Raw genomic sequence first — 19,639 nt, 5'->3', positions numbered from 1 at the left:
ATTGAGTCTAATAGGAGCGGGCGCTGCAGTTGTACGCAGCTCTCCCTGCTCCCACTGTGAGAAGAGTTTTACATAATTAATGACTGTTGATGTTTCCCAGGTAGTCGCCCGGCAAATTCACTCCAGACTCGGCTGCCACCGTCGTCGGTTCCACAGAGAATGAGCGACACCAGAACAGACAGCTTACATTACAGGCATAAATAAGGCAATTTTGTACAGTGTCTTCAGACATTACTGTGAGGGGGGTTCAGGGCCGATGATTCGACTTGCTTCAGAGAAACACTCAGAAAGAGCTTTTCTATGTCTCGGGGTCTACAGAGAATTTGCACTTGATGCGAGCAAAACTGCTTCCTTTAGTGTTTTTATAATTCTGTATGCCGTTAGAGACGCACAAATAGAAGCGCAGCACTTCTCAAGACAACAGCTGACGGCTCCAGACGGATGATCATTCACGTCTGCATGAATCGGTCTAATCTGAATGTCGATCTTAATACATGTGAGCCCGCTGGTCGGGGTTTGTGTGCTCCAGACCTCTGACAGACTGGTGAGGCCTCGGGGGGCCTGCACGTACTGCTGGGAGGCAGTCCACATCTATACTGGAGCATGTTAAATTAAACATTTAAAACACGACACCAAGGGAAGGCTATTTTTTACTGCTCTCGGCCCACTACTCATTATTAATTTGTAATAACCTTTAAGGCTTTTTGATGTCATACATATTTTACAGAGAGATATCACTCCCAGCCGGACTGGAGAGGGGCCTGTCGATGACAGATCACCAGAGTGCCACCCAAATGTGTCTTCATCTGCTATAATTAGGACCAGGTGAGGGTTAAGAGTGATCTTTGGACGGTGTGTGCATTTGTCTGTACATCAACTCGCACACTAATGCATCAGTGCGATGATGACATGTCAGCACCCAAAGATTAAAAAGTGTAGTGGCCACAAAAGAGAGAGAGGAAAAAAAGAGACTGGACAGAAGGAGGTTCCCCAAATGATTTTCTAACGAAAAACCTCTTTCTGGCAGTGTCCTGCCCATCATTTTAAAAACCATATGGGTATTTATGAACGCCCAGTGTAAAGGAGTTCATTTAAAGGTGGTGGTGGTGGTGGTGGTGTTGGGGGGGGGGTGTTAGAGCGCTGGCCAAGGCCATCTTGCTCCCACTCTGTTGGGAGGCCCTCCACGCCCGTTGGATGCCAGCCTAAAGCTCATGTACGCTGGTGCCAACACGCCACTAAAAGCTGTAAAACAAATGAGCTCTGTTTGGTTAATGCACACTGATTGACCTCTGCTGCCAGGCATTTGATGTCATGATTGTAATGACCAGCTTTCGGGCCTGATGACTCATATACAATGTGACAGGCGCGAGGTGGCATTTCAATTTGAGTGAATGAGGGCTAATCAGATGAGATCCCTATATCAGAAAGAGCCGAGGCTGTTTTCGGACTCGTGTCTGACTGAATATCCAATTGTTAATATTATGGCATTCAAATTGTGTTTGATATGTCTTAAAGGGCCGGTTCACCAAAATTACTGTCCCTGGTCTCCCTGTTCTTTCTGTCTCTTTTTCCTGTGACACAGTGACGTTAGTATTTCCATAAGCATCCATTCTTATAAAGATGTTACCAAATTGTCTTGTACTAACTTTGCGTTTCGGTGTACTGAAAAAGGATCGTATGTCTGTTTTTATTTTCTCTGTCATTTTATCTCGGCAGCAACACAAATCTTTATGAGTTAGGTTCATAGGTTCACCACACGGTCATATTATAATTCTAAAATGATCTTGCGTCCTCCACATAAATGTTAAGTTTTGTCTGGGACAGATGATATATATTTATCCTATATATACACTATATTTTTTTTTTAGTCACTGTTCCTGTTATGATTTTGGTATATTGCTTTGTTTTCTGCTCCCCCTTCTCTGGTTTACGGTTCTGTTTGTGTCCTAGTTTCCTCCCCGGTCTTGTGTTGTGCCTGTCTTGTGTTCCCTTGAGTGTCTGTATGTTCTGTTTCCGGTTTTATTTTGATAGTCTGGTCTCTGTCGCGTCTTGTCTTTAGTTCTACTTCCTGTGTTTCCCCCGCCTCTGTGATTGTCGTCCCTGCCCTGATGTGATTCACATGTTGTATCATCTGTTCCTCGTTTGCTTGTTACCTCTTGTATTTAACCTCTGTGTTCCCTTTGTCTCTTATCAGATCGTTTGGTATGTTGTTCGCCCCGTTCCTGTCGACGTTGTCTTCATTCAGACTCTTCCCTAATGTTATTTTGGCGTGTCCAAATCCACTTTTGCTAGTTTAATGGCGGGAAAAAGGGTCTGTTCAAAACAGTTGGACTTAGTGTCTTTGTTAATTCATAGGTTTGTTTTGGGTGTAACATGCAATGAACCAATAGAGTGTCATCTCCCATTCCCTTTAAAAGCCAGCCGCATCAGTTTTATGATGGAGGCTTTGCACTGTAATATTTTTTTATTTTTAATCTTTTGCATGTGTGTGTGCTGCTGTACTTCCCTGTGTGTGTAACAAGTATAGTTTGTGCGTCCTGTGCACAAGAGTAGGCACATTTTACTAATGCGCTGCTACAATAACAATGAAATGCTGCGTTATGGACTTCAGACCAGGTTTTTGTTGGTCAATGGCGCTATCACTTTCTGCTGCCGCAAGATAGCAATATGCCCAATTCACCTAAACACACCTCCACGTAAGACCAGCATGCCCACGGGTGCAAAGATGGGCGCAGGTCCATTTGCTATTTAAACGACGTGGGCACAGGACAGGAAATTAACAACTGCGTCGGTCTTAAAATAGCAAAGACACCCGCGTCGGTCTTTGCCTCGTGCTGCTCCGGGTGCAAGATAGGGCCCCTTAAGTGTGATTTATGCTTCTGCGTAAAATCATCACCGTGGTTACGTACTTAGGTAAGCAGAGACACGGACCCTATGCCGTAGCCTGATTTCTCGAAAACTACATGTCGCGGCGACGCTCGTAGCTCGGCCTCGGCTTGGTAGCGTTACATTTCCCCCGACTCATTTCCTGGTTCTCCATCTCCATAAACATGAAATCAAGGAGAGGGTTAACCTTTCCTGCTACAAATTTCCCACTGTGGTCAGAAAGCACGGGGGAGACACTTTGTTTCTCTCACTATGCCTCTAGAGTCGGTACTCGCTCCAAAGCTAACCACGTCACTCTCTCACTTACACACACATACACATGCCGGCCCCGCTATTCTCTTAAAGAGATCGACGCACACATCAACGCACAAGTATACGCTTCAGGTCACTTACGTAGGCTACGGCAAAAGCTCTATGTGTAGCCTCAGAACCATAAGTCACGCTTTAGATTCATCTTGCAGCCCCTGGCAGGGGCCATGACCTTGGGGGGTTGGGAACCCCTGATCCACATAACACACGGACACTGAGGTCTGTGTATTATTCTTAGCAATTAGGACAATAAATAAACAAAATATACTATTCTTTTTCACCGCTGTGAGAGCCACCACCATAGGTTCTTCACATCCATTGTATTAAAGTGGAGGCGGACATCTCATAGATATAGGCTATATTTCCAAACCTTGGCAAATAAAACCCAAACTGTTAGCATGGTTAGTCGCCACTAGAGGTAAGAGAGAAGTGTGCTTTTGATAATTTTTTATGAACAGACCTTGTAGAGGAATTGCCAGGAATGTTATAGTTTTTGTTGCTTCATAATAACCATTCTTCTTGTTACACCACTGTAAAGCAGACATTCAGGAGCGCCAGATCAATCTTAAGCAACCTCAGATACAACTCCTCAGTTAGCTTTATATATAGGAGCTGACTTTAGTGGTTATCTATTGGATGCTGAGCGTTACATAACCCTCCATATGCTCAGAGTGTAGGACAATTCCGTACGGGTGATAAATAAAGAAACCTGACGCACAGCTGCAGCCACTGTGATTTGGGCAAGTTCTCACATGGGATGTCATAGTTCTGCAGTGCTAGCCCCACTGCTATTTCAGGCTCTGCCTCATTAGAACATCCGCTGTGAGTGAACAAAAAAAAATAAAATACAGACTGTACAAAAGACATTTCATTAGGGAAGAGAGAGGACAAAGAGAGAATGTCTGCACTAGTGTACATTAAATGTAGATTCATTGTCAACACACCACACACACCACACACACACACACACACACACACACACACACACACACAACACACACACACACACACACACACACACACACACACACACACACACACACACACACACCACACACACACACACACACACACACACACACAGAGTGTAGCCAGGTATGCCACGGTCTACAGAGTGCTATAGAGTTCTGTGTCTCATGGTCCCACAACGAGGAGGTCTGCAGGCCTCTTTGACAGGGGCCCAAACACGCAACCTGCCACAATGACTGCAATTACCCCACATCCACTGCCTTCAACAGGGGGGAGTGCGTTTGTGAGTGTGAGGGAGGGAGGGTGAGGGACGGGACACGCCATTATGCATGTAAGTGTGACTTCTTGCATGAATGAGAGGGGAGGGGGGGAGAAAAATACACATTATTGCATGCCTGAACCAGCCTCTGTCATTGTGTGTGCGTGTGTGTGTGTGTGTGTGTGTGTGTGTGTCAGAGCGTGCCTGTAGAGGCCCTTTCACACCACTGGCTAATTTAGTAAGGGAATAGCTGGCTGTCCTTCAGGTGAATGGACAGAGATTGGTCTCAATATGAGATGTAATAAAACAAGCCCATCACTGGATCTCACCGCACCTTCGGCTGTCCTTCACATGTCTCGCCAGAAGGAGACACACGCCCACACACACACACACACACGCCCACACACACACACACACACACACACGAGCCCTTCAAGGTTTGCTATCTTGAAGAAGACCATCAAACCGTATTGCTTTCTCAGTCATTTTAGCCTACAGTCTATTTAGTTACTTATTTATATTTATCACCACTGACAATATCTAAAATATCTAAAAAGAGTTCACTGCATGACCAGTGTGTGAATATGACAAACATTATCTGATTAGATTTCCTCATTACAGTCCAGAAATCCTGGTTTACTCCTGGTTCAACCATGTAAGCACTTAACTTTAACTTTGTTTTGAAAAGTGCTGCAAATAAAGTATATTATTAACACTATCGATAATATTATAAATTGATACAATATTAACATAGGGTTCGACCCCGACCTGCGGCCCTTTGCTACATGTCGTTCCCCCCTCTCTCTCCCCTTTCATTTCTTCAGCTGTCCTGTAAATAAAGAAGGCCTTAAAATGCCCAAAAAATCTTTACAAAAAATAAAAAATGAAATGCTGCTAGACATGTATGACATAAGGGGCCCCAACTAGACACTAGCCTTTTTGGTTATTTGTCACAAGCCAAAGAGGTTGGATTTAATCTTTACCAATTCTGTTGTATTTTTATACCCTTTTTATATGTTGTAATGTAAAATCTTAATGTGAAATGCAACTAATAACTAATTGCAATGAAATAAATATAGTGGGGTATATAGTGGGGTACAAAAGTAAAACTTTATTTCTGAAATGTAGTGGAGTAGAAGTATAATGTGGCATGAAATAGAAATAATGAAGTAAAGTACAAGAAGCTCTGAATTGTACTTATTGTAAGTACAACACTTGGGGAAATGCACTGGGTTACTTTCCACCACTGGGGACCCAATGAAACAAAATCCTGCATGGTCACTCCCCCAGACACCTGTGTCTGTGTTGTGTCTCCTGTATACTATACTATACTATACTATACTAAGGACTGGAGCATGGTCGAGCCTGATTCTACAAGTCTTCCTTCCTGCCTACTGCTAGCATGCAGGGCCTGGTGACCAGCAGCGTTTTCCCTTTGGCTGTCCCCTTGGCGCCACTCCAGACTGGGCCCCTCACTCCAGAAGAAGAGCTAGAGCTCTCCCACTAAATCCACCGAGACCCAATTACGGGGACTGCAGGAGAAACCACGAGGAGATGCAAAGTAACTTTGCTTTAATTGAGGATGTGTTTAACACTCTCCTCAGGCCACTGTGGCCACTTTATGTCACAGATGAAACACCGAGCCCTGCAGTGGGACTTTAAAACACATATCTGTTTGTGACAAAGGCAAAGAACAGTCTGATGTGTGGTGCTTAGATATATGAGGGCAATGGCCGGGTGTGATTTAGGACCTCGTTCTTCCAGTGTAGAAATACGAATAAAACAAGCAGGTCTATTAAAAGTGTAAAAACACATTTGATTTGCGGTGAAGAAGCAACGCTTTAATGTGGTGTGTACATCAGAAGCGGTGCGCCCCTCCCTGGCAAGAGAGTTATTTTACTTGCAGCTGCTTGTTTTAATAGAGCCACATGCTAATTAGTATTGTAGTTAATCCCATATTACAGAGACCCAAACTGTCAGGTCAAATTATAAACAATCGGTCCTAATGTTCGTGCATGTGACATTTGGAGCTGCTATCTCTTCGAGCAAAATGTTCCCTAGGTACTAATTGGCCTACTTTACGCTGTCTTTCTTTGAATTGCCAGTTTCTTTATCATTAAGGATATTAGCCTTGACAAGCAACATCCCATATACCATAGACCTACTAAAAGTGGAGAGGAGCTGCATCTTCTTTTTTTGCAGAGGGACAGCAAAAACGGGAATAAGTGATTCACTCTAGCATGTATTGCTGCGAGATCTACCTTCATGGGATATTAAATACAATTTGTAAGAAGAATAAAAGTTCAAACACTTAGCCGGCAGCAAAGTGAGAGTAACTTTTCTCCGCTTGCATTATTTAAGATAGGCTCCATCATTTTATCAATCTATCGATCTCTCAGCAGAAAGATGAAAATGGAAAAATAATGAGGCCGGTGAATGCTGTGTAAAGAACATCAATGTGCAAAATTTAATTATCTGTGCTGGAAAGAAAAGGAAAATGTGTCGGCTGTTTTCTAAAACTCAAAAAAAAAAGAAAAAACAAGAAAAAAAAAAGTGAAAAAAGGAGCAGTTCATATTTTTCCCTCTCTGCATATTTTAATTACCAGATCAATCATAACTACGTACTGCAGTACTGCGGAGAAAAGAAAATTGCAAGTCTAAATGAAAAACAATAGCTTTGCTTTAAAGTCTTCGCTCTTTTGAAGTCTAAATTAAAATTTCAGGTGCCTTAACAAGAGCCTTCTTCAGAAAGTTATGATATTTAATTAGCATGTTTAGATTTGGCTGAAATTAAACTCCACAGCCAAGCATCATGTGAAATGAAGACTGGTATTCCCGGCATCAGCGGGAATGGGGGGGGGGGGGTGAACAGAGGGAATTAAATCACTTTAGCACATGGGGGCTGTGTACCCTCTGACAGAAGCGCATGTTCTTTTGACTTGTGCTGCCACTGGCTTGATCTGAGGCTGGCTCTTGGTGTTCAATGGAGCACAGAAACAACTTTGCTCTCTGGCTGTCTGTGCCGCTCGGAGTCTGTGCCTGAAATCAGAGAATTGCGCCGCGGAACTGGCGGAGCAGCTCCCCCGTTCCGCCTTCTCCTCCTCGCATGAGCTTTTCCTGGTTGTACGAGCGCTGATGTTTATTTCTCCTGGCATGTCCTCGCCGGCGCTGAGCCACCGATTTCACACATTTTTATTGGCTAATTTGACTGTGCTCTTGCCAGCAGCTGAGAGTGAGCCAGGAGTCGGAGAATCTCGGAGACAGTGCTACTGACGGCTGGTGATGCTGCTCTGGGACCTGAGCCTGGAGGGAGCAGAGGGGGGAAGCTCTCACCTGTCTCATAACTAGTAGTTGACCATTTTAGACCGAGGCGAGCTCGCTCTCTGAAAACGGCCTCTTAGATTAGTTACTGTCTGCTACCGGCTAGTGTCTGTTTGGCGAGGGGTCAGGAGGGGAACGTGATTGCCTGTCTCTTAAGGAGACAGGGTTTTAGAGGAGCGGATGTACACCCAGCTAGATGGCCAATAGGAGCGGTGCAGTCGGTGCTGTGCGTGCGTCCATCCTCAAACATGGCTAACATTTGCACAGCAGCGGCAGTCAGGCGTGACGTCTCCAGGCTCTGAGGTTTGTGCTGTCAGGACGGTAGAAATTAAACCTGGCACTGCAGAGCAGAATGTGCTGAAACTCATCAATTCCACATGGCTAGAGAGCCAAGTGCCTATTTATAACATCATCCCCCCCCCCTTCTTTACCTGGTGTGCATCCCTGGCTCTAAACACGCATCCATAATGATGAATACACCCAACTGGGATGCTCCGACAGGGCATCAGTCAGGACAGGAAAACAAACACGCCAACACATACACACACCATCAGATCACGGCACAGCAGAGGAGGAATAAGACTGACACTGTGAAGGCTGATGGAAAGGTTGAGGCGTCTCAACATAAAAACACCCAGCAGAATCACAGCGATCAGTCACCGCGCAGGAAACAAACACGGGCAGTCAGAAACATTAAACTTCTTCAAAAGGCCCAATCTGGAGCTGAAATATGGCGCACCACTGTTGAATCACCGCCACCCAAATACGGTTTTTCTTTTATGTAGTCATTAACTGAATTGATGACACTTCAGTTTAACAAGTTACTGTCTGAGCTTCTGAGAAACAGACTGAGGCCACAACGCTGACAACCTCACAGATGTACGCGGTGGAGACGGGCTCATACGTAGGCTGTGGACTTGTTTTGATCGTACGGACACGCAAGGATTTCCAGAAAAGAAGCTGCATGTGTCTATGTCAATGCATGGACCACCATGGCTGCGCGACCGATACAAGTCGATACAGACATTACACTAACACCTATGACCTACCAATGGGCCCGCAACCCTCGCTGGATTTGTTCATAGTGAACCAGCTGTCACGCTGTGAGTAGAGAATCCAGTCTTCAGTGTAGCTCAGACACTTCACTGATAAATCACAGATTGGCTTTATGACCAAAGATAGTTTTTGTATGATTAACTTCAGTCTCTGCCAGAAACGCCTGCTTTTAAAAGTAACGTAAAGGTAACGGAAAAAGTTACTTCTCGTACGCACAGAATCTGCCATTCAGAATCATTAAGAATACATATTCTGCCGTGTTGCGCCTCCATCTTTAAAATCCGTTAGCCAAAGAGGGACATACCTGCGTTTTTACACTCAGTGGCGCCGTGACGAATCCCAGGGAGGGGAGAAGATAACTCAGCGACTGGTGGCAGATTTAAAAGCCGGTTGCAGCTGGAGCATCACACCTATTCTCTAGGACGTGTAACGGAGTTGCCAAGGAAGTTAAAAAGATAATTAAAACAACAAAGAGCAAAGATAACATTGGGGTGGCTTTTCCAAGATGGAGAGCCCATTGTTGGGTTTCTGTAAGTAACATCACGTAGTATGGTCTAGACCTGCTCTTTTATGAAAAGCGCTGTGAGATAACTGCTGTTGTAATTTGGCGCTATATAAATAAAAATGAATTGAATTGATTTTAAAAGGCGCCAAAGTTGTCTGCTTTCTTCTCGACGAGTAATTCTGCCTATTTGTGTAAATTCAAAGTAGTTTATAGTTGCTACTTGCTTGGCTAACTATAGCATGGTTGTGCATAATGTTAGAACGACGTCTAGGATACCTTTCCTCTCGTGAGTGATGAAAAAGGATTGTCTACCTTGTAACATGTGTGTCGTGATTTCCCTAGCAGACAACTCACATCATGTGCAGTTGTAACACAGACCAGCTACAGCTAGAACCACTGCGTGTAAAATGGAGATACTAAGACCAATTTCGGTTTCATTGACATTGTTCATACTGCTCAGAGAAATATATTAAACACGCAAACCTCCGTTGCTTCTCTCCTATGCTGTAAACATCGCCTCACACTATTTATCTCGTACAATGTACAGAATAGCACTGGTACTTTACTAACATTAGCTTGCATGTGTTTTTGGGGGGACCTGATAGTTGATGTTAGCAATGAAATGGCACCAAAATAACATTAAATTATTATTAGGCGGATATTGGGCGGCTTTGGCTCAGTGGTAGAGCGGTTGCCTGCCAATCGGAAGGTTGGTGGTTCGATCCCCGCCCCTGCAGTCATTGTCGAAGTGTCCTTGGGCAAGACACTGAACCCCGAGTTGCCCCTGGTGCTGCGCATCGGAGTGTGAATGTGTGTGAATGTTTATCTGATGAGCAGGTGGCACCTTGTACGGCAGCCCCGGCCACAGTGTATGAATGTGTGTGAATGGTGAATGTTTCCTGTAGATGTAAAAGCGCTTTGAGCAGTTGTTAAGACTGGAAAAGCGCTATATAAATACAGCACATTTACATTTATTACACTGGAAGGAGCTCTCATGGCTGCTAATTTTGCATTTGGCCACCATAGGAGTTAAACGCGCTAGGAATGGGAGGGGGTAGAAAGTAATATTCAGTTGGTTGTCATTTACAATTTCACTGCTAAATGGGAAAGATTCTTACACCATGTAGCTTTTTTGTAAAGGTCCTGTTGCATGAAAGTTTTACTTTTAACATTAATGAGTTCCCCCAGCCTGCCTATGGCCCCCAGTGGCTAGAAATGGTGATAGGTGTAAACTGAGCCCTGGGTATCCTGCTTTGCCTTTGAGAATATGAAAACTCAGATGATCCGATCTGGAATCCTGCCTCTTATGAGGTCATAAGGGTTAAGGTTACCTCCCATTCTCTGCTTTACCCGCCCAGATAATTTGGCCCACCCATGAGAGAGAGACATCATGGCTTTCAAACGAGCAAATTGGCAATTGGTCAAGTCCACACCCCCAGCCTCCACCTTGCCCCCCTCCCCCTTCTCCTCAAAGGCTACAGACTCAGAAATGGCCCATACTAAGGAAAGCTCATTGTGGGACTGGCTCTAGTGGCTGTAATTCTGCACCAAGGCTGAATTTTGGGAAAGAGACTTCAGATATAGTATTAGGGGACCACTAAAGTCTATATAAAAGAGACTTCAGATACAGTATTAGGGGATACCTAAGGGTTATATAAAAGAGACTTCAGATACAGTATTAGGGGACCACTAAGGTCTATATAAAAGAGACTTCAGATACAGTATTAGGGGACCACTAAGGTCTATATAAAAGAGACTTCAGATACAGTATTAGGGGACCACTAAGGTCTATATAAAAGAGACTTCAGATACAGTATTAGGGGACCACTAAGGTCTATATAAAAGAGACTTCAGATACAGTATTAGGGGACCACTAAGGTTTATATAAAAGCATCCAAAGAGCACCATGTATGGGACCTTTAAGAAGTAATGAGTAATAAGCAAACACTACTTTATTTAAGTAACTTCCCCAACACTGCTAGTAAATGCACTGAAGAGAAGTTTTTGTGGGGCAGGCAGCAGCTGAGGACTGACTGTTTCACGTAGAAAATAAGGCTAGATTTGGCAAAAAAGTACCAACCTTCGAAAGGTTCGATTCATTTACATGTATCAAATCAAAGGAAACGATTCTGTGACATTAGTTGGTCCTCCCAGCCGATGCTTATTGTTTATCTGTGTCCAATATCACTCCTTATTTATCACATTTTCCCCTTTGTCTTTGTGCATTTAGTGGAGCTTCGAGATCAGTGACAACCCTTTGCTCACGTTGAAGCACTTGTGATACCTGCTAATGCATTGGCTCACTTTAAAAGTGAAGAACCAACTGTGTCAATAAACAGTTATTACAACAAGTAACTGAATATAAAAAAGAAGCTAATTGTAAATGGTCTGCTGAATGCTTTTCTGATGTAAAAATGGATCTGTGAAATGAAATGAGCCTGTCTCTCAGAAAAGCAGCTGGACTGGGATGTTTGTTCATTTGTCAGTGTATGTACTTTGGCACTGAATGAGAAGAAGTATCAGAGGTAAGATGGACAGCCGTCCAATATTTGATCCAATATTTAGCTTGTTCACCTTTGACTAATCATAATCAATAAAAGCCAACTTTAAAGTAATGAAAACTGAGAACAGTATATGAACAGAAGTGCACTGAGTTTGGGATAAAGCTTTTCTGTACTGATGTGGAGAAAAGGCGAGGACATTCAGCCTCTGGAGATGCAGAGGACGTAAAAGACTCAAGGAAGGTATTATCTAATGTCCAATTACACTCCCACCCCCAGCCCACACACACACACACACACACACACACACACACACACACACCTCTTCCCCTGTGCTCTGTCTCTCTCTATTCTCTCCTTACCTTCCTGCCTCCCACCATCCGTCCTTTTCCTTAGTATGAAGAGGACACAAGAGATAAACCAGGAGCAGAGAGCCGGTGGTTTACATGGCCCTGGAGCCCATTATGTTCCCCACAATAGGCTGGAGGCCTGGACGTGCTTTGAATAGGTAATGGCGTGGAGATCCTGGGCCTGGCCTGCTGCTCAATGAGCCTGAGACAGCCGAGCAGGAGACAGGCATTAGAGATACCTCGTCAGCCCGGTCTGGAGCAGTCTGACCATAGCCAGGGGGGAGGCAGGGGAGGATGGGAGAGCGGGAGTGAGTGAGAGGATAGGAAGGTGTCGTAAATGCCCATTACATAAGGCAGGGCAAGAATACTAACACAAAGGGAATATTCACAGGTAACTGTAATGCAGGGATCTGGTTTATTGGCACAGAAATATGGGCCAATAATGTACAATATACATCAACACTAGCTTGAGTTAAAAAAAAACACAAACAAAAACACTATGCAGTCGAGAAGCAGCTTTTGTATTTCACTGTATGAGTGCTGCTCACTTGTTCTGACCCCATCTTCCCAAGTTAGCCATCCACTCAAGCAATCTGTACCTAATAACCGCGAGGTTTAGCCCGTGATGAAGATCTGTCTTCATTGAGCTGGAAAAGCTGTAGCGTCGCCGAGCATTTTTCCTAACGGCGCAGTCCCTCATCTATGAAAGTGCCATAGAGGCCCTCAGACAATTAGGCAGGGAAAAGCTTTATGACCGTTAGACTCACTCAGCGAGCGGCACTCTCACCGCCAGCGCCGCCAGGAGCGCTGGCTCGTGCAGAAAGGTAATTACGGAGCCTCTCATAATGACACGGAGGAAGCTTGCGTCATAACACCCACAGCCTTTTATCATAGCGGCGTAATTAATTATCATCCTTTTACTCTTTGATTCATTCCACTATTCATAACATATTCATACATTCAAGAGAAATTATCATTTCCTTCAGGAATTAATCAAAAGGAGGAAGAACTGGTCGTCTCTCGATGGATGATCAAAGACGGTGTTTGCTTCCTCGCTGCATGGCGGGCCAGTTCAGGGCAGGGCACTGTGGGCACTGAAACGCTCGGCTGCTCCATGACTCTGACTGGCCACAGCATCTTGCAAGATGCTTTACACCACTAGATTTAGGTTGAAATCCCAGCTGCAGACGTTGCTGATAAATGAGACAAAAATTTGACTTTTGTTGTACATTATCCCTTATTTCTCTTGTCATTCTCCAACATACTGTAGAACAAGGTAGATGACTAAAAAAAGCAAAAACAAAAAGCAAATAGAACATACATATGCGTTTACTTTTTAAGTGTCTTCTTTCTTCCTGAACACGAGACGTCAGTGATATAGATGGGAAGCAGCAGCCATTTTGCGATCTCTTTACTCAGTTTCATGGACTTCAGAAATAAGCAGCACCATAGTCACAGTACCTGCCGTGCTCTCATAGAAAACAAGCAACAACAACATACATAAAAACATCGTCTTCCCCCACATTATCACTTCCCAACCTCAGGGGAAGAAATGGCACAGTTAGACTCATAAACAGGTGTCCACCGGCCCCCAGTGCGCAGCACTTTAATAGCTGTTTGATGTTTTTGATGTCTAGTCAGCTCGATCGTACCTTGCTGCTTGATAATGAGGGCCAATAATGATTCCTGAGCTTGAGGGGTTAATGGTATGTAGCCGGCAGAGCTGCTAATTACACGTTACAAACTATTTATCAGAATCTCCATCTGCACAAGCACCACAACTCTCATTGTGCACGCTAAATTACTCCACGGATTATCATTGTAAAGCAAGTTTCAGTAATTAGGGACCCGTACTGCTGTTTTCATTTTCTAAGAGCACCAAACGGCATCAAGAGGAGAGGAGAAAAATAGAACGACTGGTTAATTTGGGCCTGATATTCAGATTGGTACGGGGCAGATGTGAGGAGGAATCTGCCTCTCCCGAAGTGAAGAGAAGAAAGGGCTACCAGCATGCAAGAAATCCGTCACTGTTTTTTTCTCCCCCGCCCCACAAAGGTTTATCCTGAAGGGACTTTACACTCTTAAGTGAGAGGGAGGTGTAAATTGCATTGAGAAGCACACATTCTCTTGGCAAGACTCGGTGAAGACTGCTGTCTGTACGTTCAGATGGCAGCGAGCACTTGTGTGAAAGTTGTGTGAACAGTGCGGTCCAACGGGCCCGTCTCTCTCGATCACTTATTTGAGAAATAACTGTCATATCCCTCAGCCCCAAAGGTGCGCCTGAGACCATGGAGACATGTACCATCTCCTCTTCTTCTCCCCGTAAATTTTTATTAAAATTACCTTCATTATAAGACAGTGTTCATTATAAAACCAAAAAACGCCGGTCTCCCAGGGCCCCGTGGATTAATAAGGACAGCGGTGTATTTTAAGCCGTAAACTCAGCTCCTCACTGTCCTTAATCTCCTTCCTACTTCACAAGGCCAAATTAACACCTCTCCTCAGCTCTGACGGGACCTCATTAGCAAACTTCCAGGGAAAGAAAGAGGAGAGCAGAACGAAAAAAGAGGAGAAGAAGGAGGGAAGCGACCAATGACAGCCACCAGCTCTGGGATTAACCCTTTCTCCTCCTCCAGCTCCTCGAAAAAAGAAAAAAAAACTAGGTCGGCAATGTGTTTCTAATCAGTCGCCTGGTTAGCGATAATTAGAAGGCGAGATTGGACGGGAGTAGGAAGAGGAAGTGGGTGGGGAACGTTGAAATGAAAAAGAAAAGAAAGAGAACCTGTCACGTCGCAAACACTTCAAAGGAGCCGACTTCTCCTTTAGAAGTGGCATGATGAGGGTCCAACTACAACAAGGCACTCCTCTGGGCCTCCGTAAACTGGGAGGGGCAGTGTGGAAGCAAGGACCCACTTCTTTCTCATGTATGCATCCTCAGTCAGTCACACACACACACAAACACACGCACGCCAGGACTATCGTTCACCACCTGTACAGTGCAGCTGCAGGGGAGCCTTCGTCTATCCCAAACCACACAGCCAAACAAGCCCCATCCAGCTCCACCTTCTCTCCACGACCCCCCCCCCCCACCCCTGCAGCAGCAGGTCCAGGTCCCACAGCTTACACCGAGGTCGCGCAGACTACTGCTGGGTAAAGTTCACAAGCCTCCGCAAGCTGTTTGACATTACCAATAAGGTCAAAGTGTATCAGAAAACACCAGAGGATTATATTATTATGGTGTGCCGAGTTGCTCGCTGCACCTCGAGATCAAAAAAAAGAAATAGCCGAGGCTTTTATTTTTTTTTATTTTTTTCCAAGCTGGCTTACTTATCAAAATGTGCAGAACATAAGCTTGTGGAAGTTACACAAGAGAGACCAAGAGGTACCCAGAGAGGCCCGCAGCTAACAAGAAGAAAAAAAAAACTCATCGCTCATTATCAGCCATCTATTTTATCTACTATGAAACATCTCTAGACTCCCAGTTGTCAGACATCAATGGTGCTTAAATTAATCCTGTGGGCTCCTGTTTGCACAATAAAGACATGGAAGGGTGCTTCTGATATTTGTGTGACTTTACAGTTAGAGTAATTGAATTAGTGCACGAATCAACCACAGAGTATTGCGTATACTGAAGAATGTGATCTCTCCTGCCAGGGAACACGGCTGCTCGGGCATAGTCAATTATAAAGCGTTAAAAAAGAATCTGCCAATAATCACTTCCAAGAGAAGTGAACAATCCATGCTGAGTGTTCTCGTGTTTACCGATGATAGGGCTTTCAGGTTAGCGCTGAGCGGGAGTGTGGAGGGGAGAGCGAGCCTGGAAATATATTTGTGGTATCATTTCCATAAGCCTTTGCTTTGCGGACCATAACGCAGCTCACAAATGTGATTTATGACCTTGGTTTAATGGCTGGAGCAGAGTCTTGGTAGGTATCAGATGACTTTTTCAATATGGCGACGTCAGAAGGGGCCATGGTGAATGCACCATCACAACAGGAAATGAGGGCTTGTCTCAGCCAAGAAAATATGAGAAGCCCGATATCTGATCATCTAATGGCAGATAGAGGCTACTTCACTTTGATAGAAAAGGCATCAGTCAATAAGCACCAGATGAGCGGCAACACGAAAAGTATGCCATGGATCGCTCGCCCTATCTATCAAATCCCTCATTCCAGAGGCACACTGATCTGCACTGGTCAATGTGCATATGATATCCAGCAGCAGTGTCCCGCGTGTCAGTAAATTAGAATGTGGAGCAGAAAGAGCTTCGATCATCAATAAAAATGCTACTAAGCGGTTTCCAGACTTTCTGCGTTTTATTCTGCAGAATCTGTGGAATGTGTCATATATCTGTGAAATGTGACTCACCTGGGCCTGGAAACTCTTGAGAACAGGTGCCACCATCTCCCGGACTTCCTGTGTACGGACCAAAAAAGTAAACTCAGTGTCAGCATTTTCTATTTTGCAGATGCTCCACCTGTTTAGGAATCAGACTGGACCCGGATGAGGCCCGAACGTAGGGAAGAAGACTGAAAAGATTTAATGTTAATGAATTCTCTCCATAGCTCCTTTCACGCTGCACAACTGTGTGTGAGTGAGGTATGTTGCTATGGGCTGTGGGTATTAGTGGTTAAAACCTAAAAGGGTTTGAGTGGGCATGTTTGAAAAGTGGGGCTTTCCAGTAGCTTGCGTTAAGAGCTCAGAGATCCAGACTTGTGCGAGCTCCCACAGCCTCAGGTAAGGGGATTGTGCTGCCAGTGGGGACAGCCTGATCCTGCCTTAAACGCCTGTATTATACTGACAAGATTACAGCCCCACACTACATACTCGGGCTGAGATAGACAGGCGGCATAGCCACAGCAAATAGCCCGGGGCTCATTTATAAAATAAAGAAAATATTCTCTTTGACTTGGGCTTAGATGTCGATGGATGATCATTTCAAAGAAGATGATAAAAAAGGACAAAATCATATCGCTATCATTCATAGATTTAGCATTTCTTGCATTCAGCTCAATCCACCTTAATTGCCATTATGCCTCACAAAAGTAAGGTGGAACGAGGTCTTGGCACATTCTAACACACAATTGCCAATGGGGTTTTAAAATGGTAGTGTACATCAAAAAAGAAATAATGATGCACACAATAGTATTATTACTGTTAATGTATTAACGATAATACAGCCAGCATATTCATGGATTCAATGCAGTTCATCAGGTACATACACAGGTTTACTCGGGGGACAGAAGCAAAGGTGTTGCTTGTAAAAGACCTTCTCAGTTAAGTTTAGTATAAACTTTAGTGATGATGAGTCCTGCTCAGGGGGTGGAGTGCAGGAGAATACTGCACTAATTAACACCATTAACACCATCTACTACTTACAACTTTTACAACTACTAGTTGTTCTTATATTAGTTCAATCTGCCATTTATGTTGGACAAGACTGTGTTTTGCATTGCTGATCAGGTGGAGGGGTGCGTATGGTGGTTAAAGGGAGTGGACAACGTTGAAGGATAGATTCATATAGTCTGTCTAAAGCAGCACTCACATGCCCAAATGTACACTGAACGAGTTACAGTAGTTACAGTATTGTCCCTCCTGTTCATACTTGAGACCCTTTTTAAAGTGGATGGCACCAGAATCCAGTGACCTTATCTGTGCTGATATGCATTCTAAAGTTCAGCTGGAGATAATATTCAGAGTTGGACAGGGTTTATTTGCCAGGCTGCAGCAGAGGGAAAGTAACACATTTTGTACCAACACATTTCATTTTGGAAGATAGCTACTTAATTTGGCCAACTCAGACAGCTGAAGCCTCTTATTTATTAGTTTGGGCTGAACTTTAGAATGAATGTTTGCAAAGAACGAGGACTGTGGATTTTGTACCTTATCTCTTTCATTGGAATAAGAGAAGGATCTTTTTGCAGCCAACATAGGCAAAAGGAACAACTGCAGCGATCAAGAACTCTTACATAAATGTAGTGTGAGCATCGTTTTAAGAGACATAAAAAATGCTAACAAATTCCTCAAAGGTGCCCTGCCACACAAAACCATATGTGTTTGTGAATGTGAAAATTAACAGGTGCCTCCTCTGTCAGCTCCAGCCACTGAAAAGAAATAGGCAGAGAAATCAGGCCAATTACAACAGCTGGTCAGTCTGATGTCATGTTGCTGAGCTCATTACTTTTCATGAGCTCACCCAGTTGTGCTGGGTAAAGGATCCTGATTGCCAGGCTTTCACTGGCTAGCTGTTAGCCAATCAGAGTCAAGCAGTGTAGCTCGTTGAATATTAATGAGGCACAAATCGAGCTAAGTCTTCCTGCAGGCGTTCTATACCACACTAGAATGGCTTGAAACAAGGTGTTTATTCCACAAAAAAATGTTGAAGAGTCCATGGTAGAACTTCAGACATTACCACAAAGTAATGAAATACATGTGGCAGGGCACCTTTAAAAATGTAAAAAATACAAGTACAGTTCCTTTTCTTTGTACTCATATTATACTGTGCTTTTGTCTTCTTTTTTTAAAGCAGCACAAACTGTGTAATAGTCATGTTGGACGGCCGGTGTCTTCATCAACATTCATGAGATTGTGTTGAGTCCTGTTCCTTATGGGTTTCCAGAGACACCTGTTCCTGTTACACCACAGATATTTGGAGAAAGTCAACATCAGCTGCCAAATCAGACGCCATGTTAAGGTTTTCTCTTTTCTTTTTTTTTTTTTTTCTTTTTTAGAAAGGGACGCTTTAGCTTTGAAATTGTAAGTAAGTGGCAAAGTTGTGAATACCTTTTGATCCCCCCTGGCCTCTCAACTCACCCAGCCAGAGGCTAACGCTACTGCAAGACCACAGCATTTACATATTAACTGCTTATTATTTCTTTCCTTTTACAAAAGAAAGAAATAAAGAAATAATTCAGGCATTTGCGGGGGCTGAAGTTGCAGCAGTGACACAGATAGCTGATACCTGCTGAAGTGAAGACGAGGGGGGGGGGGGCATGCTAGACTCACCTCAGGGACATTTCTCTTGAACTCCCTGCTCAGCTCTACCAGGGCTTGTGGGAAAAGTTTTGCTCTCCTCTTGTCGACCCGCCAGCCAGACGCCAAGGTTTGCTCCCTCCCACAAACAAAACCAAAAAGAAAAAAGAAAACGGTGATAGGGGAAAATAGAGAGAGACGGCACTTAGGGGGCCCGCCAACGGGTCTCCCAGTAAAACTTAGAGGGGACTAATAAAAAACCTGCTGTATTAACAAGGGAAAACCTTCATGATCTCCGCATAAACTTTCAGCACCTGTCCCCAAAAAAATTAGCCAAAAAAAATCCAAAGCCTCTTTGCCAAAGGGGCCCTTTTATAATCAGTTTTGAAATAATCAAAAACCCTTGCCAAAGGGATAGAGCGCCCGTGAGGGTGGGGGGGAGGGGGGAGGGGAAAAAGAGAGGGAGAGAATTTAAAAATGGGGAAAAGAAAGTGGGGGGGAGGGGGAGTCC

At 44.2% G+C, this 19,639-nt stretch overlaps 1 protein-coding gene across 1 annotated transcript in view; it reads right to left on the bottom strand.

The window, feature by feature from the left end:
• Nucleotides 1-19,198, bottom strand: part of LOC116689311 (homeobox protein cut-like 2) — a 64,331-nt gene extending 45,133 nt beyond the window's left edge. The window contains exons 1-2 of the mRNA XM_032515809.1: nt 19,162-19,198; nt 16,525-16,572 (exon numbers count right to left, since the gene is read on the bottom strand). Of these exons, the coding sequence (XP_032371700.1) occupies nt 16,525-16,560 (36 nt within the window). The 5' untranslated portion in view covers nt 16,561-16,572; nt 19,162-19,198. The remainder of the gene's footprint in view (nt 1-16,524; nt 16,573-19,161) is intronic.
• Between the last annotated feature and the right edge of the window lie 441 nt (nt 19,199-19,639).

Source organism: Etheostoma spectabile, chromosome 5, assembly GCF_008692095.1.
Source record: "Etheostoma spectabile isolate EspeVRDwgs_2016 chromosome 5, UIUC_Espe_1.0, whole genome shotgun sequence".
NCBI lineage: Eukaryota > Metazoa > Chordata > Actinopteri > Perciformes > Percidae > Etheostoma > Etheostoma spectabile.
The sequence above is the reverse complement of the archived record's forward strand: the minus strand, read 5'-3'. Positions and strand labels throughout refer to the sequence as shown.